At 44.2% G+C, this 20291-nt stretch overlaps 9 protein-coding genes and 3 non-coding genes across 17 annotated transcripts; 7 read left to right on the top strand and 5 right to left on the bottom strand.

The window, feature by feature from the left end:
• The first annotated feature begins 166 nt into the window (after window positions 1-166).
• On the top strand, window positions 167-883 carry maf-S (MAF bZIP transcription factor K). 2 transcript variants are annotated; one of them, XM_017072224.4, is made up of 2 exons: window positions 167-325; window positions 388-883. In XM_017072224.4, the coding sequence occupies exons 1-2, from the start codon at window positions 293-295 to the stop codon at window positions 751-753; spliced, it is 399 nt and encodes a 132-aa protein (XP_016927713.1). In that variant the 5' UTR covers window positions 167-292; the 3' UTR covers window positions 754-883. The 2 variants fall into 2 exon arrangements, with proteins under 2 accessions (XP_016927713.1, XP_016927712.1); XM_017072223.4 differs by having other exon boundaries at window positions 175-325; window positions 373-883.
• A 71-nt stretch (window positions 884-954) lies between these two features.
• Window positions 955-1909, top strand: LOC108008379 (mitochondrial inner membrane protease subunit 2). The gene is made up of 2 exons (XM_017072222.4): window positions 955-1198; window positions 1256-1909. The coding sequence occupies exons 1-2, from the start codon at window positions 1105-1107 to the stop codon at window positions 1675-1677; spliced, it is 516 nt and encodes a 171-aa protein (XP_016927711.2). The 5' UTR covers window positions 955-1104; the 3' UTR covers window positions 1678-1909.
• A 66-nt stretch (window positions 1910-1975) lies between these two features.
• Window positions 1976-2755, bottom strand: Tcs1 (Threonyl-carbamoyl synthesis 1). Its single transcript, XM_017072470.4, has one exon. It carries the CDS (start codon window positions 2753-2755, stop codon window positions 2009-2011), a length of 747 nt encoding a protein of 248 aa, XP_016927959.3. The 3' UTR covers window positions 1976-2008.
• On the bottom strand, window positions 2652-3192 carry Polr3K (RNA polymerase III subunit K). Its single transcript, XM_017072471.4, has 2 exons — window positions 3004-3192; window positions 2652-2940 (listed from the first exon to the last, which is right to left on the bottom strand). The coding sequence occupies exons 1-2, from the start codon at window positions 3142-3144 to the stop codon at window positions 2755-2757; spliced, it is 327 nt and encodes a 108-aa protein (XP_016927960.1). The 5' UTR covers window positions 3145-3192; the 3' UTR covers window positions 2652-2754.
• A 595-nt stretch (window positions 3193-3787) lies between these two features.
• Window positions 3788-4884, top strand: hng1 (hinge1). Its single transcript, XM_017072243.4, has one exon. It carries the CDS (start codon window positions 3791-3793, stop codon window positions 4805-4807), a length of 1017 nt encoding a protein of 338 aa, XP_016927732.2. The 5' UTR covers window positions 3788-3790; the 3' UTR covers window positions 4808-4884.
• On the bottom strand, window positions 4833-5571 carry LSm1 (U6 snRNA-associated Sm-like protein LSm1). The gene is made up of 3 exons (XM_017072244.4): window positions 5413-5571; window positions 5165-5349; window positions 4833-5103 (listed from the first exon to the last, which is right to left on the bottom strand). The coding sequence occupies exons 1-3, from the start codon at window positions 5465-5467 to the stop codon at window positions 4930-4932; spliced, it is 414 nt and encodes a 137-aa protein (XP_016927733.1). The 5' UTR covers window positions 5468-5571; the 3' UTR covers window positions 4833-4929.
• A 341-nt stretch (window positions 5572-5912) lies between these two features.
• Window positions 5913-9594, top strand: Xpd (general transcription and DNA repair factor IIH helicase subunit Xpd). 2 transcript variants are annotated; one of them, XR_001767477.4, is made up of 9 exons: window positions 5913-6041; window positions 6102-6559; window positions 6617-6747; window positions 6814-7034; window positions 7092-7473; window positions 7531-7812; window positions 7868-8146; window positions 8594-9282; window positions 9364-9594. XR_001767477.4 is itself a non-coding variant. In XM_017075129.4 (8 exons), the coding sequence occupies exons 1-8, from the start codon at window positions 6037-6039 to the stop codon at window positions 9143-9145; spliced, it is 2310 nt and encodes a 769-aa protein (XP_016930618.3). In that variant the 5' UTR covers window positions 5913-6036; the 3' UTR covers window positions 9146-9594. The 2 variants fall into 2 exon arrangements, 1 of the variants encoding a protein (XP_016930618.3); XM_017075129.4 differs by having other exon boundaries at window positions 8594-9594.
• Window positions 9595-10710: 1116 nt separating this feature from the next.
• Pu (GTP cyclohydrolase punch) lies at window positions 10711-19536 on the top strand. 4 transcript variants are annotated; one of them, XM_017074837.4, is made up of 5 exons: window positions 10711-11046; window positions 16968-17177; window positions 18362-18527; window positions 18592-18708; window positions 18774-19536. In XM_017074837.4, exons 1-5 carry the CDS (start codon window positions 10857-10859, stop codon window positions 18901-18903), a joined length of 813 nt encoding a protein of 270 aa, XP_016930326.2. In that variant the 5' UTR covers window positions 10711-10856; the 3' UTR covers window positions 18904-19536. The 4 variants fall into 4 exon arrangements, with proteins under 4 accessions (XP_016930326.2, XP_016930322.3, XP_016930324.3 ...); XM_017074833.4 differs by lacking the exon at window positions 10711-11046 and adding an exon at window positions 16109-16677; XM_017074835.4 differs by lacking the exon at window positions 10711-11046 and adding an exon at window positions 16110-16623.
• Window positions 13574-14991, bottom strand: LOC108010032 (uncharacterized). Its single transcript, XM_017074838.4, has 2 exons — window positions 14614-14991; window positions 13574-13972 (listed from the first exon to the last, which is right to left on the bottom strand). Exons 1-2 carry the CDS (start codon window positions 14953-14955, stop codon window positions 13655-13657), a joined length of 660 nt encoding a protein of 219 aa, XP_016930327.2. The 5' UTR covers window positions 14956-14991; the 3' UTR covers window positions 13574-13654.
• Window positions 18234-18305, top strand: TRNAW-CCA (transfer RNA tryptophan (anticodon CCA)). The gene has a single exon. It is a non-coding gene; the product is annotated as a tRNA-Trp (tRNA).
• Window positions 19537-19586: 50 nt separating the features above from the next.
• TRNAW-CCA (transfer RNA tryptophan (anticodon CCA)) lies at window positions 19587-19658 on the bottom strand. The gene has a single exon. It is a non-coding gene; the product is annotated as a tRNA-Trp (tRNA).
• A 106-nt stretch (window positions 19659-19764) lies between these two features.
• On the top strand, window positions 19765-19835 carry TRNAG-GCC (transfer RNA glycine (anticodon GCC)). The gene has a single exon. It is a non-coding gene; the product is annotated as a tRNA-Gly (tRNA).
• Window positions 19836-20291: the final 456 nt, after the last annotated feature.

Genomic DNA, 20291 nt, shown 5'->3' with positions numbered 1-20291 from the left:
TACAATTTTAATTGATATACATTAAATTTTGAACAATTCAGAAATTATTCCGTCTTTTTTGCACAACTGATAAGTACTTCAGTTCAAATTACCCGCCATTTTCAGTACCGATATCGTTATGTTCCCATCTGGCAACTGTAGGTGGCCAAATGGTGTTGGTAAATGCCAACACTAGTTCCCTGTGAATGGTATCCAGCAGGTAGAGAAGAAGAAGCCGCACAATAACAACGCAAAAAAGAAAAATCTAGCAAAATTTTAAACACTCCTAGAAAATAAAAGAAAACTAGCAACAATGGAATCGAAACGCGAGAGAAAGTCTTCCTTGGTATGTAGATTGACAATTCGTTGAAAGAAGAAAGAAAACCCTGATAGGAGTGCGATTTTCAGGCCCCACTTTCGCCATGTCCCATTCCGGATATTACCGATGATGATTTGGTGAGCATTTCGGTGAGGGATCTTAACCGAACCCTCAAGATGCGCGGTCTGAATCGCGAGGAGATCGTACGGATGAAGCAGCGACGGCGCACTCTGAAAAATCGTGGATACGCCGCCAGCTGTCGCATCAAGAGGATCGAGCAGAAGGATGAACTGGAGACCAAGAAGTCGTACGAGTGGACGGAACTAGAGCAGATGCATGAGGACAACGAGCAGGTGCGACGCGAGGTGGGCAACTGGAAGAGCAAGTACAAGGCCCTGCTGCAGTTCGCCATCCAGAACGAGATTCCCATTCCGAGCGAGCTGGAGGGCTGCTAGAGCCGATTCGCCCAAGTCACATTCCTGTTTTTGTCAAAATTTCAATAAACCCCAAATGAAAACACCTGTAACTAAAGTACAATAGCTGGCAACTTCACACTTCTGTAATAAACGTAATCTTCGCAAGCAATCCCTTCTGTGTCTGTGTCCACTGGAACACCCTGTATTTAGCCAGCATAAACAAATCGCGTGTTGGCGTTCGCTGCGAATGCCTAACGAGCCGGAGCGCACAAAAGGAACTTGGCGAAAAGCTGGTTATGTATTCATCTCGATAGCTCTGCGGTCCATCCATCCAGTTCATCCAGGCGCAATCGGAGGGCAGGAGGCCCACAGGCTCATTCACGGGAACACATGGCATTCCGTTTCTTTGGCAAGTCCTTACTGTACGGGCTGCCCCTAGGCGTCACTTTCCTGGACTGCGTGGGATATGTGGCCAGGGTGGATGGTAAGTGGCTGGGAGATCCAAACAGGGTCTGATTAACTCATCCACATCCTACCGCAGGCATCTCCATGCAGCCAGCTCTCAATCCAGTGCCGGATGAGAAGGACTATGTGTTTCTGCTGCGCTGGGGCACCCACAACAGTCAGGTGGAACGTGGCGACATAATATCCCTCATCTCACCCAAGGATCCCGCCCAGAAGATCATCAAGCGCGTGGTGGGATTGCAGGGAGACGTGGTCTCTACGTTGGGCTACAAGCACGAAATCGTGCGCGTTCCCGAGGGCCATTGTTGGGTGGAGGGAGATCACACGGGTCACTCTATGGACAGCAACTCCTTCGGACCCGTGGCCCTGGGCCTGATGTCCGCGCGGGCAGTGGCCATTGTCTGGCCACCGGAACGCTGGCGGATACTGGAGAACGAGCTGCCACGGCGAAGAAGACCCATACAGGCCTCCAAGAACGCCAGCAACTACTACAACTAGACTGACCACCTGGAAGAGGGTCTGCGCACCAGATAGTTCCAATTGTGTACATAGCCACAGAAATACCCGTATATTTTATAATCAATTGTTGTGTTCCCGCATGCGAGGCAAGGTAGGATGTTCTAAATTAAACTTAGTAAAAAGCCAAAGTTGAATATTTTAATGGTTATAATGCGGTTCGGATATTCTTTGTTTAAGTTGTCATCCAAATAAAGCTTTTTACTTCTGTTAATGGACCTTGTTTATCCTATTGCCAAAGGACATAAGCGCAGACTAATCTTTTAAATTAACCCATTAGTGACAATTATAATTTATTTGGATAGCTCTTATACTACAGCATATTTCGCTCTTGGATGCCGAACTCCTCCATTACGCTGATGGTTTGCTTTAGGGCCACTCCTGCCCGCACAACCTCAAAGAAGCCCGGAGTGGCCAGGTCTATGACCGTGGAGGCCAGTCGTCGCTCCTCGGTTAGTCCGATTCGTCCAGCATCGAAGACGGCCCCCAATTGCGGCCAAAGGGAGCGAAACTCGGACACTTGCAGGCTGCTTGGCGCACTAGAGCGATTGGCACTGGTCAGGGCCAAAGGCTGATCCTGCCACACGGCGCACAGGTCGCGCATGAACTTGAAGTCCGGAATGCGAATGCCGATCTTGGAGGTGCTGGGATTAAGGAACCGGTTGCTCAGCTGGGGCGTCCGCTCGATCACGATGGTCAGGGGGCCCGGGAGCAAACGAGTTAGCAGCTCGTCGCTGAGATGGGCAGCCTGACCAAAGCGACGCAGAGCAGCTGTGTTGTGAACGCAGATGGCCACGGGCTTGTGCTCATCCCGGCCCTTAATCTCGTAGAGCCGTTGGATGGCTGACTCGTTGTTGGCATCGCAGGCCAGGCCGTAAACGGTATCGGTGGGCAGACCAATAACCTGTCCACTAAGCAGGCACTGACGGGCCAGCTGGAGAGCTGCCTCGTCCCCAACTGGACACACTGGAGTCCTGGCCTCACTCACTTGGTGTTGCATCCTGGTGGACCTAAGGTGAGCCTGAAAAAGACGAAGTAGCTGCGTCTGAAGGAGGCGCATTAGTCTCGCCAGGTGTGGTTGCACTCGTGGTTGCAGCACTTGTAGAACGTGGTCATGGGCTCATCCGCCGACCGCGTCTGGATTTGCATAAAGTACGCCCGCTTGTGGCTGCACGTTGGACACTCCGCGTCCGTCGAGTCCACGTTCTCCCAAGCCGCCTTGCCGCCCAGAACGTGGTCCACCTCCTGCAATTACAGAAAACATAGATATTATCACAGATTGCATCATCCAGTGGGAACCGATCTTACCTTCAAGCGGGGAAAGGTCTTGGTGGAGATCTTACGCCTGATCTTCGATATATAGGGGCAGGTGTTGCACGTGAAGCGATGGCAATTAGTGTCCTCCTCGATGATCAGTATGTTTCCGCACGAAGGGCAGAAAAACAACATAATTTCGGAGAGTCCGAATACGCGTTGTTTGGTTTGATTTGAGCACGTTGAAAATGTTTCCTGGATTGCAGTGTGACCGCATAAACATTTAAAAATACTGAATGTAAAAACTGCATTTTACATAAGGAATGTAAAAACTGCTATAAATAATATTTGTTTTTACTTGCTATATTGAGTTTCTGAAAATTATAATTTCTTGAAATTCGAAAATAATCTTGCTTATAATTCAGTTTTGCTGTTTTACATTTTTTCCCGCCATATTTCAGCTGAGAATCATTTATCATTTTTTAGGCTTCGAAGGCTAACCACCATTTTCTCTCATAGCTGACGAAGGGATTTCGTCAATCTGAGTCCTAGGTTCTATATAAATGTTTAATATATATAGGCTTACAAGAATTTACAGTGCATTACAAATTAAACTTTTGGAACCCAATTGATTAATAATTTTGAATTAGGTTTTGAAAGAACCATATAATAAATGACTTTATGCAACCAAATAACCTTTTGCCAACGCGTAATAATTTTCGATAAAGTTAAAATATGTTTAATAACTAAATACATTTTTTGAAAAAAGCAAAACTGTACCCTCCTCATCGATATCAGAAGGTACAAGTTTTCTCTTGTTATCGTCTATCGATAGCCGAAGATGCAAACTGGAGGCATTCGGCAATCTGGCAACAGCGGACTTGATAAATATATTATATTTAGATTAAACAAAATGAGCTCGAACCACCGTCCCCTGGACGATTCGGATATCCTGCTGATACGGACCATCCGCGATACGCCGTCGCTGTACGATCCCCAGCTTCCCTCGTTCCGGCTCTCTCAGCGCAAGGAGGAGGACTGGGCCAGAGTGGCAAATGTGCTCAATATCTCGATCATGGACGCTCGAAGGCGATGGACATGTCTGCGGGATCGCTACTCCCGGGAACTCAAGCAGATGCGTCTACATCCCTCCGGTGATTTTGGCCACAACGACTTCTTCCGAAAGATGGACTTCCTGAGGGATTTTGTGCGAAAGCGTCGCGAGCGACGAGGGCGAGACCGGGATCAGAAGCCATCTGGCTGGATGAAGGTGGATCTACAGCGACGACGTCGCATCCGTCTACCCATAGACACGGACTCGCTGATCGAGGAGAATGGCTCGGGGTATGAAGAGGGCGAGGAGCAGCAGGACTACGATACAAAGCTGGAGACGCAGACCACGCACTCGGAGACATATTCGGTGCTCGTCGAGGCGGACGATGGCCAGGAGCAGGAACAGGACAGCTACGAGGATTTCCTGGCCGATACAGAGTGCGAACAGAAGGTCAAGGTGGTCACTATCCATCCGGAGACTGCTGCTCCGAAGGCAATGTCCAGACCACCGAGTGCGCCTGTGGAGCCCAGTCAGGTGGATATAAACTATGTGGTCTGTATGCCGCCCGATGTGGGCCAGGAGCGTGAGAATTCCGCCACAGAACAAGGCAATCCCTCGGCCAACAACCTCCCTAGCAACTCGGAAACGGAGGACGACTTCTTCTGCAAGTCTATCGCCGCCTACCTACGTCAACTCTCGCGCGTGCACAAGATCAAGGCCAAGGTGGAGATGTACCAGATCCTGGAGAAATACATAATGCTCGAGGAGAGCGGAACGGGGCCGGGTGAGGGCGGATCGGGCTAAGCAGGATGCAGAATACATATGTACATAGGTTTTAACGTAGTTTTTTAATGCAGTACAAATATACAAAGTGACGAAAATCTTTTGAGCTTAATCTATTGATGTACTTAAAAAGAAATGGAGTCTTAGCAGAAGTCCTCGTTGATTATGTTGGCATCTACGGCCAGTCCTCGTTCCTTTAACGCCTTGGACACCAGGCGGTGCTTCTCCTGCCGCTGCTCCTGTTCCCTGCGCTGGGCGTCCAGGATTTCGTCGACGGATATCTCCTTGAGCGGCAGCTTTTGTTCCTTTTCACGGTCCTTTTATGAGTATTGCGAGGCTGTTAAATCAGTTTGTATTTAAGGGTAACATCAAGCTTACAATTTCGCCTAGAAGCACCACATTCTCGCCTCGAATGATGAAGACTCCACGTGGAATGTCGCCGTACTCGTTGCCCACATGTATCCGCTCGATGGTGCGCTGCAGCACCAAGTTGGCGAACTGGTCCACGGATCGCAGATACCCAATAAGAGTCCGTCCGTCCCTTAAAAGCACCATCAGTTTCTCTGTAAGGAGCCGGATTTGAGATTCTGCCGGTTTTGGTTTCCCTCGAATCTGCATCTACTCACTGTCAACCTCTTCCAGGAGGTGAGCCGTGCCCGCCAGAGGATTTAGATCGTCCATGAGAAGATTAGGAGGTAGTGTTTTTGTTTAGCTAAATAAATAGGTTCAAGTCACCGTCTTAACTATATATGTTTAGTATTGATATGACCGCTGCTCGGCCATTTTAAGACACCACAGATATCTAAAAAAAAATACTAAAAATACAATAGCACTGGCCAACACAATTTTGACAAGTTTTTTGCATAACAGATTTTGGGGATTCCCTAAACTGTTATTATCGACTTATAGTTAAAAAAACGAAGGAAACAACACTATAAACATTTAATTTTTAGTCTTATACGGAGCAATTGACCGACTATTTCAATATTTTTTATAACTAATTTGTAAATTGAAATTTTTATGCGTTTTGAAAAACATGTACAATTTTACTATTGTTATTAGGAATTCAAAGAATTTTAATGTAACCCCATGTAGCTAATACTCTTAATAAAATAAAACTTCTGTTTCTTGTAGACCAGTGTAAGTTTGATGGTATATTTTAGTACATTTTGAGGAGACCGGTAAATGCTAGCGGTCTGGTTGACCGGTCACGCTTGTTTTGAAACCGAAATTCACGAAATTCGCACAAAATGAAGTTAGTTTTTGAATAAGACCAATGGAAATTTCCCGCTAACAACAAAATCCAAATCCCCAGGCTCAGCGTGGACGGTCTGTTGGTGTACTTCCCGTACGAGTACATCTATCCAGAGCAATATGCGTATATGCTGGAACTCAAGAGGAGTCTGGACGCCAAGGGTCACTGCCTACTGGAGATGCCCTCGGGAACGGGCAAAACGGCCACCCTTCTGTCCCTGATCGTGGCCTACATGGTGGAGCATCCGGAGACCGTACGCAAACTGATCTACTGCTCCCGTACAGTGCCGGAGATCGAGAAGGTCATTGCCGAGCTGCAGAACCTGATGGTCTACTACGAACGCCACTGCCCCAATCCTCCACCCCTCACCGGTCTGGTACTCAGCTCCAGGAAAAACATGTGCATCCATCCGGAGGTCAGCAAGGAGCGCGAGGGTAAGGCGGTGGACGGCAAGTGCTACGGACTCACCGCTAGCTACATTCGCGAGCGACACGAGATGGACACCGAGACGCCCATATGTAAGGATTTCTTATAACTATTTGTGGAGCACTATGATATAAGTTATTCATTTGCAGGCCAGTACTTTGAGGGATTCAGTCTGGAGGGCAAGGAGTCCACATTGCCAGTGGGCGTCTACAGTATCGATGATCTCAAAGAATACGGACGAGCGCGCAACTGGTGTCCGTACTTTTTGGCCCGCTATGCTGTGAGTTTGGGACTTTGAAACATTCATACAGCTGTACTAATCTGTGTATGAATTGTTCTTCACCAGATTGCCCATGCTCACATTGTGGTATACAGTTACCACTATCTGTTAGATCCAAAGATAGCCCAGGTGGTATCCAAGGAGATGAGTCGAGAGTCCTGTGTGGTTTTTGACGAGGCCCACAACATCGACAACGTTTGCATCGATTCGATGAGTGTGAAGATTAACAGACGAACCGTGGAGCGTAGTACAAACGCCCTAAATCAGCTGACCAAACTGGTTCAGGAGTAAGTTGATCAGATCTCTGATTCACCGGCCCTATTCAATTAATAATTTTTCGACAGTATTCGGGAAGAGGACACGAATCGCCTGAATGAGGAGTATCAACGCATGGTTCAGGGCTTGAAGGATGCCAGTGTGCAGCGGGACACGGATATGATCCTGGCCAATCCGGTCCTGCCCAACGATGTGCTGACAGAGGTGGTGCCCGGAAACATACGTAACGCCGACCACTTTCTCAGTTTTTTACGACGCTTCATTGAGTATATTAAGACGAGACTGCGTGTCCATCATGTAGTTCAGGAGTCGCCGGCCGGCTTCCTCAAGGATATTTCCTCAAAAATTTGTATTGAACGCAAACCTCTACGGTTCTGTGCTGAACGTTTGTCCAGTCTGTTGCGGACACTCGAGATCAGTGATATGACTGAGTATGGAGCCCTCACTCTGGTAAGTTTTCAGATATTTCATCATAGAGGCAAGGCTAATGTTTTACATTTTCTTTAGATCACGCACTTTGCCACCCTGGTGTCCACCTACACGAAGGGCTTCACCATCATCATAGAGCCCTTCGATGACAAGACGCCTACTGTATCGAATCCAATTTTGCACTTCAGTTGCTTAGACTCGTCTATTGCCATGGCTCCGGTGTTTTCGCGATTTCAAACTGTGGTCATCACCTCAGGCACATTGTCGCCCATGGACATGTACCCAAAAATACTCGATTTTGATCCCGTGGTTATGAGCAGCTTTACCATGACATTAGCGCGTCCATGTCTGCTTCCTATGGTACTCCTTACACCATCGATTACAAGCATTTTGTTTAAATGTTCTTTTTTAATAGATTGTATCCAAGGGCAACGACCAGGTGACTATTTCGTCCAAGTTTGAGACGCGAGAGGATACTGCCGTGATCCGAAACTATGGCCAGTTGCTGGTGGAGGTAGCAAAGACAGTACCCGATGGCATTGTTTGCTTCTTCACCTCTTACTTGTACTTGGAGTCTGTTGTGGCCTCCTGGTATGATCAGGGAATCGTAGACACCTTGCTGCGTTACAAGCTGTTATTTATCGAGACTCAGGACAATGCCGAGACGAGCTACGCCCTGATGAACTATGTTAAGGTGAGATATATGCTTTCAGTTCTACAAAATGCCAATGATATTGCTATGGCTTCCCGCCAAATGTGCTTGACATAGCAACCTCGATCTCTTTATGATCTGCGCCCTTGGAGGTTAGATCATGTTGATTTGATCAGAACAAAGGTATCTTTGCTATATTTATCTACAAATCCTTTGGAATGAACAAATCAGAAATATGTTGAGTTTTTCAAGTTTTACAATCAAAGAATAACTTAATTTGTCTTGACATTTTGCAATTTATCTTGACAAAATACAACTATGCAAACAATTAGTGTTCACCACATTTTGTGGTTTTCAAATGCTTTTACTAACCATTTCATGTTCGACCAATGTTCTATATTGATATACCTCCCATTGGGAATGTAGAGTATACAGAGATTGCTTCTTAAGTTGACTAACCCCAACCAATGCACTAATGTTGACTTGCAGGCTTGCGATTGTGGTCGTGGAGCCGTTTTGCTGGCTGTGGCTCGTGGCAAGGTCTCAGAGGGTGTGGATTTCGACCATCATTATGGTCGCGCGGTGCTCATGTTCGGCATCCCCTACGTGTACACGCAGTCGCGGATTCTAAAGGCCCGGCTGGACTACCTGCGCGATCAATTTCAGATACGTGAGAACGACTTCCTGACCTTCGACGCCATGCGCCATGCGGCACAGTGCGTGGGACGGGCGCTGCGCGGGAAGACGGACTACGGCATCATGATCTTTGCGGACAAGCGCTTCTCGAGGCACGACAAGCGATCGCGTCTGCCCAAGTGGATCCAGGAGCATCTGGTGGACAGCTTCTGCAACCTGAGCACGGAGGAGGCCGTTCAGCTGGCCCGTCGTTGGCTGAGGCGCATGGCGCAGCCGTTCACCCGGGAGGACCAGCTGGGTATATCACTTCTGACCCTCGCCCAGCTGGAGAACATGGAGCAGGAGAAGCTGGAGCGGCAGGCCCAGGGCAAACAGGGCGTTGGCGGCGAAGTGCAGGAGCTGTGAGATGTGGGAGGTGCTCGGCCAACCGGCTCTTTGTCCGACTCCCTTCCGGAAATATAACTCAAGCCGCTGAGCCGTCAGCTAATGACATTGAATGCCATTAGCAGCGGATCACAACGGCAATTCTGGAAAATTTAAAAGTAAAATTTTTTTTGGCTGCCATGCAAATCGGACGTAAATGTCCAATTAATGGCTAATTAATATTATTTATAATTTCGCAGGCATGACTAACTGGCCGCTCAAGGCGGCGAAAGGGCGCAAGCGCAGCGGAGTTTTACTCTTGCAGCTGTATTTGTCTCTATACCTGTGATTGTATCCGGATTAGTTAAGCTGCAAATTTAGAAGTATATGTACTTTGTGAACTGCAATTGTTGCTACTGCAATCATGAAGTACACTAGAAAACAAAGTAAGAATCAAGCTGTAAAGTAAAAAATAAAACTTTTTATGGTAATTGCTAGAATACTGTTTAATACCTTACAAAATATTTCGCACGACCTTATAAGATAAATACCTTCTTTTCTTTCCATACAATTCTAAAAAAATATTGTTATAAAAGGTTTCTTGCATACGTACATTGTATATATTTTCAGTAAGTAACTTCATTTTATTCATATCCAATAAATTTTACTTATTTTAAGAAAAGTGGAATAGCTCATTGCTAATTAATGCATTAAGTATATATATTTGCTTTGTTTCTTTGGAGGTGTTAAAATAAAACACGAAATGAATCCCTCAAAATGTTTTGGACTAAAAATAAGGTGGTTCGAAGGTCCTATGGAACTTTCCTTACCAGCTTAAGTTCATGTAAAATTGCTTAATTCAGTCGACACCCTTAACAACACCGAATGGGTTTCTTCAGGGTAGTTCATGTAAAACCTGTAGCCAATTATCCATAATAAAAAGTATAAGAACAAGAATTAATAAAATGGGGTGCGTTTCTTATGTGCATCAATACAAACTTTACGAAACCCAGTAAATCATGATGCCTCTTCCTGCCGTAATTCAATTTCAGGGGCTCGCAATCAGGCGCTAAATGAACCGGGATGACCGAACAAATTTCTGGCAAGCACGATTTAGCCTGCAAATGGATTTGTTGTTGCAAATCGATCGCTATCATCGCCAATCGCCTCATAATTGCCAACGACCCGTTAACGATGCAGTCGCAGCCGGGTTATCAAATCAAAATTATTGCGCCGGGGTCCAAAGCCAGGCGCCAACGTTTTCTTAACAGCCGTGTTTTTTGTTTTTTTTAATACATTTTTTTGTTTAACAAATGTTTACTCTGTCACCGAAAAAAATTCGGAAACTTTTGACGGGCAAACAAGTAATTTGTAAAAAAAAAAGTGTCCCCATTTCCTGGAGTCCTCGGACCCGGACCTCCCAACAGTGGAGCTTAAACCAGAGCCGAGAGCCAAAAAGCTCCAAAGCAATTGGAATAGAGAGCAATTTCAGTTAACAACAAGAGCGAGATAAAACTGCCGAGCTGTCGGGCTCTCCCTCTCGCGGCAGAACTTTCGATTTTTCATAATAAAAAGGTTACAACTAAATCTCGGGCGGTTTAGTCGGCGAATAAATTCGGAGCGAGCGCGCCCAATACAAAACCCGCAACGCGATCGTACGCTAGCAACCAAAAAACTAAAAACACCCAAAGACAAACCCGAGTCCTCGTAGAGTTTCCTCTTTAAAAAACCAATCAGTTAATACCCATCAAAAATGAAGCCCCAGAGCAGCGAGCAAAATGGCAGTTCCCAAAATGGCGAGGGTGCCGCGGATGCGGTTTCCGTTGCCACGATCCCCACAGGCGAAGCCTCCGCCGCCTCCACCACTGATCTTACGGTCTCCAAAAGCAGCCAGCAGCTTAAACTGGAAATGCTCAACATGGAGCTGGCCAGCAATGGAAGCGGTGAGTTCTCCGGAAGATATAACAAACAGTTAGTTGGTTGGCTCGGGATGTTTTCCGGATCTCAGATATGTGCCTGAGTCACAAAGTACACGGATAAAAATTTATATCATTGTGATATGTGAATTTTGATAGATCAAAATAATTTTCTTCATCTAAGACAAACTTATCCTAATAACAAAGTTTTGGATAAAATATTTTTTTTAGGTTTTAAAAAATTCTGAACTATACTTCGGAATTTGAAATTTAAATCATTCCATTCAGGCTGAAAAGTCTTGATATTGAGAAGGAACATTTTTTATAGATCTCCATTTGTCCTTTTTCTTTTTATCATAAAATAATATTTTATTATTATATCATTCCAAATTCCAAATATTCCAAAGTATAAACGGGATTTGTTTTATCATTCCAAACAAATTATTCGTTCATAAATGTCTTGATATTGTGAAGGAAAGTTTTTCCAGATCCCCATTTGTACTTTTTTTCTTTTTATCATAAAGAGGAATCCCCAATAAAGCGTTATTTATTTAATGCTATGTACAGATTGGGTCTTTTTTTTTAGTTATGTGCAGATGGTGTTTTGAATCTTAAACTAATCTTTTTTGGATTGAAGAAAGTTCCCCTGTATTAATATTCTTGAAGTGCTTTGGATTACATCTTCCAATTTGTAATTTCTTTTAAAGATTGAGTCATTTTTCAATTAAAGAAACAATTAGTATCCGTTTCTGATCTCACAAAGGGTTTACCCAAAGTTCAAAATATTAAGTATCAGTGGGTTATAAGTAAATACCTTGAATGGAATGTTTTTTCTTCTGTCCCTTAAAGTTCCTAAATGTAGCACCAAGAACAGTGAGGATCAGTTGTATAGTATCCCTTTGTAGGCGCCGATCTAGATCTAGTTTCCGGGTAATACAAACCACTCGCTGCAATCTTGACCTGATATTGCATCACAATCACACAATGATTAGTTAGTGAGCAATTGAAACTTAATCAGATGCGCATAATGAGAAGAATCCGATTTCCGGCGATGCTGCGCCGCATAAATCCGAGAACATAAACCGCAGAGCCAGAACTCGGATTTCTGCCCCATATGCAAACCGCACGCGTGCCGGATATCAAGAGGAACTAATGCCTATACCAAAAAGAGAGCTACTGCTACATATCTGGCACTGAACTGGCCTGGACTGGGCTTATTGACATTGACATTGAAAGATTTGCTTGGCGCTTGGAAGTTGGCACTTGGCGGATCGGATCGGATTGTATCGGCAGATTCAACGAGTGCGGAGTGTAGTGTAGTGTAGTACGGAGCCAACTGTGGGCCATGAGCCAAAGACAAAAGACATAAACCCCTTTGGCTGGTGATCCGGTATTTGGCCAAAGGTAGGGTGGTTGGATGAGGGGAGGGTACACAGACCTGAACTACTTTTGTGAAGGTTAAAAAGTGTTTAATTGCGAGTACGGTTCGCGCTCCAAACGGTTTCGATTCGTGGGCCTTTGCCGTTTGCCGTTTTCAGTTTCTTCGATTGCCCCTCAGATCTCGAGCTTGGATCGGTCGGTAGTGACTAATAAGCCGAGCCGCAGTACTTCACATTTGAGCGATTGCGGTCAATAAAAAAGACTAACTGTGACTGGGCTGAGAGCCGAGCCGAACCGAACCGATCTGAGCCTCGCTAATTGAGGCATTTAAAAAATTCTCCGAGAAATTGCCATGCGTTGGCAACCCTGCCAGCTCAGAGTCCCCGAACCGATCCCCAGTTACAATAAGGCATTCCTGTTTCTGATTCCGTAACGCCGTAACGCGGAGAGAACACCTGCCCTGTGGAAAATGTTAATGGTGGCTTAATTGCCATTCATGACAACAGGTCAACCACTCGAAAGGTAACTAGCTGTATTATTATAGTATGTGGATGACCTAAACTAACCCAGCCCTGTGATATTCCCAACTGATTTATTCTGTCCTAAACAGCGGCGAAAGGTTTTCTATCGGTAAACTAACTAAAAACAAAACAAGTCTTGTTCTTGTTGAAGTTCCTATTTATTTATCTCTTCTAATTAATTTTGAAACAACTTTTGCCCAAAGGAATGTATTTGCAATGCGACAATCGCACTACCCCACTAATAGGTCCACTGAAAAAAAGGTTCTAAGCAAAATCTATGAAGCCTGTTCAATGTTATCTTGTAATACTCCATATTGATATCTTTTTTTTATATCTTTAAGATGATCTTATTATCCTTCACATCTCTCAGTATATACTTCGCTTTTGTGTTTATATATATTTTAAAGATATTACTAACCTTCAGCTCCGTAACCGAAGCAAGAACAGTTCTCAGTCTTAGAGATCGAGATGTATTACTTTAAAACCCCAAAAATTAGCATTCTTAGCTCTTTGAAATCGAGTGGCATAAATTGATGAGATTCGGAATTTATGCAGGAAATAAGCAAATCTGGACAGCTGCAGCACAGACGCTACCAGTGGAAGCCCAATAAGTTAGATTCTGCAGGGTTTCCCAAACAAAATGGGGACAATGGTGGAAGGGGTAAATGTTTATTGAATTACTTATTCCAAACTGGGTTCAACACTCGCTGTAATTTCGCGATACCATCCGTCTCTCACATGATGGTCTCCTCCTCCAGCATGTACTCCGTGAGATCGGCATCGCCCGTCAGCGTGGTTACCGGCACGCGGTTCATCTGGGCCACCCGCTGACTGGGCCACACCATCACATCGCAACAGTTGGTCAGCACAACCACGTTGGTACTCGGCGTGGTGGTGCACATCAGGTTGTTGGGCTTCTCCTGGTCACATTTATTGAACTTGCGCCGGAAGCGGAACTTTACGGGCAACGCGTTGCCCATCACACTCTCTTCGTCAAAGTAAGGCGGCAAGGATTTGTTGTACACCGGATTCGTAGTGGCAGGTTTTGTGAGCTGTTAGATAAGTGGATAAATGGGAAAAATTAAATGTAGGGTAATTAGTTTTAAGGACCTCCAAACAAAAATTTCATGTTTGAAGAAAGATTTCCAAAATTAGTTTTAAGACAAATAATATTACACATATAGTTATCCTTAAATTGCTTCTTAACAAGTTCGACTTATCCTGGAATGACTTAGACTCTTAGAATTATATAAAAAATTGGATTAAGAAAGAAAGAGAAAATGATAAGAAAGACCATAGGGACCTTATCAGGTTTCGTAAGCTGACATATACGTGGATACATGCAATAATAAAGTCTTGGTTTTAAATAAATTTAGGATATTTATCCTTAAGGATCCATATTTAAAGATTTCATAGAAAAATATAGATTTCACATATTAGTTTTAGGATAAATTGGTTTCTGGTTATAATTAGATTCAAGTCATACATATTATATATTTATATATGTTTATAGAGTTCGGTAGATTTTATAATATAGTTATCCTTATAACACAATTGAAATAAATTATTTTTAACAGGATCGACTTATCCTAGAGTGTTTTTCTTAGGTTCTTAGAACTCGAGAAAACATTGAGATGTATCTCTTCTGATCTGTTCCTTATCAAACGTAGTGTGCTCAGTACAGGTAACTCACCTCTTCAAGAACCACAGAGGTCTTGAGACGTCGGCAGGGATCACAGTAGTCGGATGCCAATGTGTTCTCTGGGGTTTTGCTAGCACAGGGATCTGGTTGAGGATCCGCAGATTTGGATCCCAGCCCACTGCCACGCTGTACGATGTCGTTGCCATCTTTTTTATTCGGTTTCATGGGATCCTCGCCGCGAAGTACGCACTCCCTCAGGAACTCCTCCTCGATGTCGATTAGCTTCTTGACGGCACAATCGCGCTTCAGAAAGTTCTTAATCACGGACAGGTCACGCGGCACGGCGCCGATTACGTCGAAGTCATCGCTCCGGAGTTGCAGGCGGTGCGCCATGCTTCTGGTTTTCTGTTTTCCGGAGCGGACGGAGAGGCGGATGGCTGGACGGTGGTTAAAATTTGGGAATTTGGCTCTGTTCGAGCCTGGGTGCTTTATTCGAAAGGTTAAATAAAGTACCCCTTGACGTCTGGCACTAAGTTGAGTAGTTTAGCAAACAATAGCTGGGTCAAAGGAGAAATCCTTGACCACATTGAGTTGGCGCCAAGGGAATAAGAGCACACTTCGGATCAAAATAATAGATCAGACCTCACCCACTTTATAAAATTTCTTTAAAAATGTCTAGTCTCTTGGAAAAGATGAAGAGCTTTTTTAGTGGTCAACTTTAAAATTTGTAACCAATGTCCATTTAAGGGAATAAATGTATCGTAGTAACCTTAAGAGCTGTAGGTTTAATGAAAAGGGTATAATATATGTTCAAGCAAAAAACTTTTTGGGGAAACTTACCATGGTAATGGTAAATATAAAAATAAATAATAATATATGTATAGTAATATATATAATAAAAGAAAGGAGTACAAAATAGGTTTTAGCAAAAAATGTAAAATTTATTATTATAATAGGTAAGGTTCAAACTGTTGCCGAAATAAATAAATAAATAAAAAGGCCCCAACCCATCGAATTGTCAATTTAACCTTATTTAATCCTAAGAACAAAATACACAAATCTTACCATTTTATTGTAGTCTAGACTAGTAGTAGACTAAAAAATGACTAAAACAATAATACACGTCACTATTTTCAATAGTTGTTAACTTTTTACAGTTACGTGACTATCCGTGTTGATATATTTTACCTCTACCATTTTTTTTGTGTAGCATTGATCAAAGGTATAACATTTTAAAAAGAAATGTATTTTTGCTTTGCAAAAAAAGATATCCATTTTTCAAATAGTTACTCATTTTTTTAGAACATTTTTTTTGACCAGAAGCTATTTTTGTTTGGCCCTTGCTGTACCTCTGGCGCCTCCTTAAAGAGCAACAAGTTCAAGTGCAGTTTGAGAGCCATTGGACGGGTGCTTTCAAACCGTGGGCCTGCGCTCAGCTCGGCTTAGTTCCGCTCACAAGTCGCGGGGCGGTTGGGTGGGTTATACGGAGCTTTCCGTCGCTCAAAGCTCCGCTCAAGAGGTTCTTATTGCCATCGCTGGCCACAGCAGCTGTCAGAAGAGCAGAGCCACCCGAAGCGCCAACACATAAAGCCAAAGTCCAGCTGAGAAACCTACGGCCACAAAAAAAAGAGACACCAGCGAGAAAAACATTTAGAAAACAACTCGGGCCAAGTTCGAAGATTGTGTGCAAGCGAGCTAGCCGTTTAATAGAGTTCCGTTCGAGTGGCAAACAAACCGCCATGAGCTTCACCCGCCAACTGTCCGAGATGAGTGCCAGCGAGCTGAACGATGCCATCGACGACACCAACTTCCCGCAGGCCCACATCCTGTCGCGCGGACGCAACAACAGCGTCTGCTCAACAAGTAGCACCTCGGGCACCTCCTCGCTGGCGGACAGACAGCCACAGCAGGCGGAGGAGTTGGCCCTTGCCATGGTGGGAACACCCATTGAGGAGGTGGCTCCTCCTCTTCCAGCTCCTGCTGCAGTTCCTTCTCCCCTAGCCGGAAACCAGAGACCCCGCCTCATCCTGAAGACCAACGGCAGCACCCCGGATAGCGATGGTACACAACCGAAAACACCAATGACACCGCGTACATCGACAACGCCAGGTAGTGGTGGGTAGTGCTCCAGGGCCAGTTCCAGGGATCGGTATCTAGAGGTATCCAGGGATCTAGAGGGATTTTACTTAAGGGATTCTACAATGAACTATAAGGGATGGTAGACAAACTCGTGTTATACATAAACAAACGCCTATCAGTGGGGTCTAGTGTTGCGGTTCAGAGGTCACAGAGATGGGTAATAGTACTTAGACAGCTACACACAGCCGCCGATGAGGGGGGCAATGCCTCCCTATCTCCAATGATAACGAATTTCATCATGTTCATTCTCATATGTACTTTTACAGGCCACGAGAAGTGCACTTTCCACCACGACCTGGAGCTGGACCACAAGCCGCCGACGCGAGAGGCCCTCCTGCCGGACATGGCCCGCTCGTACCGCCTACTCCTGGGCGGACTGGGCGAGAATCCCGATCGCCAGGGATTGATCAAGACCCCAGAGCGGGCGGCCAAGGCCATGCTGTACTTCACCAAGGGCTACGACCAGAGTCTCGAGGGTAAGCACATCTCATTTGGGGCAATTAACACCAGGTCAGTGATCCAAAGGGGGGGCGGGGGAACGTTGCTCATCCTGGGTTTCCCAGTGAGTACAAACTAGTTTCTGGGTGGTGAATCATACAGTACTCCACCTTTAACGGGGATTCCTCGGACACCCCGCTAAAGTAGTGCATTAGTGTAATTACCACTCGAGAGATAAAACACAAAAACGAAAAAGATATGATTGGTCCGATCCGAAAAACCATATGAGATATGTATGCACGCTATTGGAACCACTAAAAATTTGGCCTGCTTTTTCTCTTGCAGTCGCATTTGAACTTGTCATGTAATCAAAGCGAGTCGTTTGAAAAAACAATACAGAATTGCGAATAATATGGCTAGTAGCATACAAGCGAACCGGTTGTTCGAGATGAAAATCAGGTTCTACAGTTTGTCAAATAAAATCGCATGTAAATTTAAGATCAACAACAAACAACGCAAGTGTGCTGCTGGGTCTGTTCATTTGAAAGCTAAATGAGTTAAACGAAAGTGAATAGCCTTCGGCAATAGAATGGGTTGGATTGTGTTTAACCCGATTTCGAAGAACCGAACCCCAAGAATCACGCGTCAACGTGACTCGCCAAATCTGACATTGAGGGAGCTGGGAGCCTAGATGATGGTTGTTGGATTATTTGTTGGTGGGCTACTTGGTCGGGTTGGTTGGTGGGTTGGTCGTCAGGAAACGCACTGAAGCTTTCCGGTCTGTATATTAAGAGCGGGTATGTGGGTGGTGTGCAACTAGTCGAGGGGAATGGCAAGGGAAATCTCAAGAGCACATCGTTTAAAGTGAGTGTGGCGAAAGCTCACACTCCACAAGAACCATAAAACCATCAAGTCAAGCCACCCCCATTTCCATCCCCATCCTCCATTTCCCAGGCAGCCACTTTAACTTAACATTCAGTTATGCAGCAAATAAATCTAACACGAATTACGCGCACCATAAATCACGGGTAGAAAAAGAAAAGGCATTTGAGTGGCTTCGTGGTTGTGCGACATTGGGCGGGCATCTCGATAACGACTCCGTGGCGCAACGGTAGCGCGTCCGACTCCAGATCGGAAGGTTGCGTGTTCAAATCACGTCGGGGTCATCGATAGGGAAATTTTTTTTTTATTTTCCTTAACATTTCCTTTTATCTCTTGGCAGACGTTCTTAATGGCGCCGTTTTCGACGAGGATCATGACGAAATGGTGGTGGTCAAGGACATTGAAATGTTCTCCATGTGCGAGCACCATCTGGTGCCGTTCTACGGCAAAGTATCTATTGGTTACTTGCCTTGCAACAAGATTCTCGGCCTCAGCAAACTGGCACGGTAAGATACGGTAGCTAAGATATAGCCGAAATGGTTATATAACTATTTTGTATTCTTCTACTAGCATTGTGGAAATCTTTTCGCGACGTCTGCAAGTCCAGGAGCGCTTGACGAAGCAAATTGCAGTGGCCGTAACCCAGGCTGTTCAACCTGCTGGAGTAGCTGTTGTGGTAGAGGGAGTGTAAGTAATTATACATATATCATTAAAGGAATTGCTTATTAATTAATAAATTGTCCCATTTCTAGACACATGTGCATGGTAATGCGTGGCGTGCAGAAAATCAACAGCAAAACTGTTACCTCAACTATGCTGGGCGTGTTCCGAGACGATCCCAAGACCCGTGAGGAATTCCTGAACTTAGTCAATAGCAAATAGAGTGGACCAAAAAGACATACATATATTGAAATCCGAGACCAACTAAACCCTAACCATATTTTTGGAGGCGCTTATATACAACAAACAAACAAACAGAAATGAAACGAAACACAGGGTCCATTAGTTTATGTTTTTAGGATTGATTTCATTTAGTTAGTGCAATGATTGCAGCCATTTTCCTTGTTGATTGATGTAAAAACTGTTAAAAATTTTGTTAGCTAAATACATTTTTTAGATAGAAGAGAGTACAGGAGGCGAGATTCGATAAGGTCGATATCTGATGTCCGGTGTTGGGTAGTTTTATGTTCAATTTTATATGCAGTTTTATGGCACTTGAACGATAATTTTTAAAACATATACATACATACGAGTAATGCATTGTGCAATAAGGGAACAACTGATAATAAATCAACGCAAATTGTTTAGGGAATTTACAATTTAAACAGAGTTCATAAAATTAATCGAATATATATATAAAGTTATATCCAAATTGTTCCACAAAAAGGAATTAACCGTATTGGACGATTTTAAATGTTGAAATTTAATGCTCATTGTGTAAATGATGTTGCTTGTAGTAAATCAAAGCTGCTTATTAATTATACAATAAATTATGTATTTAAATACCGTTGAAAACGAGATTTTTCTTAACAATTATTGAAAAAAAAGATTCTCAGGTTCTGTCTTGACCCCGACGTGATTTGAACACGCAACCTTCCGATCTGGAGTCGGACGCGCTACCGTTGCGCCACGGAGTCAACTTGGAGGGAGGCTTCCAAGTGACAGGAATGCCCCAACACCAACAGGTTGTTGGTTTCAGTCGTTTAGCACTCATATTAGTAGTTTGTTTAACCGTTATTAAGAGCATCGGTGGTTCAGTGGTAGAATGCTCGCCTGCCACGCGGGCGGCCCGGGTTCGATTCCCGGCCGATGCATACTTTTTTTTTGTGCTTTCAATAACACCGTATTGTCCAACGTAAGCTTTTCCGGTCACAGAAATTATTTTCTTTTAATATAATTAAATGGAACATAATATATTTGCTACTGCTGGGGGTTCCGAAGACAGCACCAAGCCCTTTCATAAAAAAAAGGCTTAAAAGTAATAGCGATATTTATTTGAGCCTTTTGAAGCACATTCAGATTTTTTTATTTTTTTTTGCGAAGTTTATTAAGTTATGGATGGATAATGTTTTTATCGAAGCTTATTTATTATCAATATTTGAAAAAGTGTGCGCATCTTTTGGATTTTTCCCATCTCTAGAAGAGTGACCGTTTGAGGTGGTGCACTATCGCCAATTGGAACGGTGGAAATTGGGATGTTTTTAATTTTCTCGCTATTTTCTCACAAATTTTTAGCAGATTTATGCAACGAAATATAAGAGATAATTAAC

The sequence above is a fragment of the Drosophila suzukii genome, chromosome 2R, assembly GCF_043229965.1.
Source record: "Drosophila suzukii chromosome 2R, CBGP_Dsuzu_IsoJpt1.0, whole genome shotgun sequence".
Lineage (NCBI taxonomy): Eukaryota > Metazoa > Arthropoda > Insecta > Diptera > Drosophilidae > Drosophila > Drosophila suzukii.
This window is presented reverse-complemented; position numbering and strand designations above follow the sequence as displayed.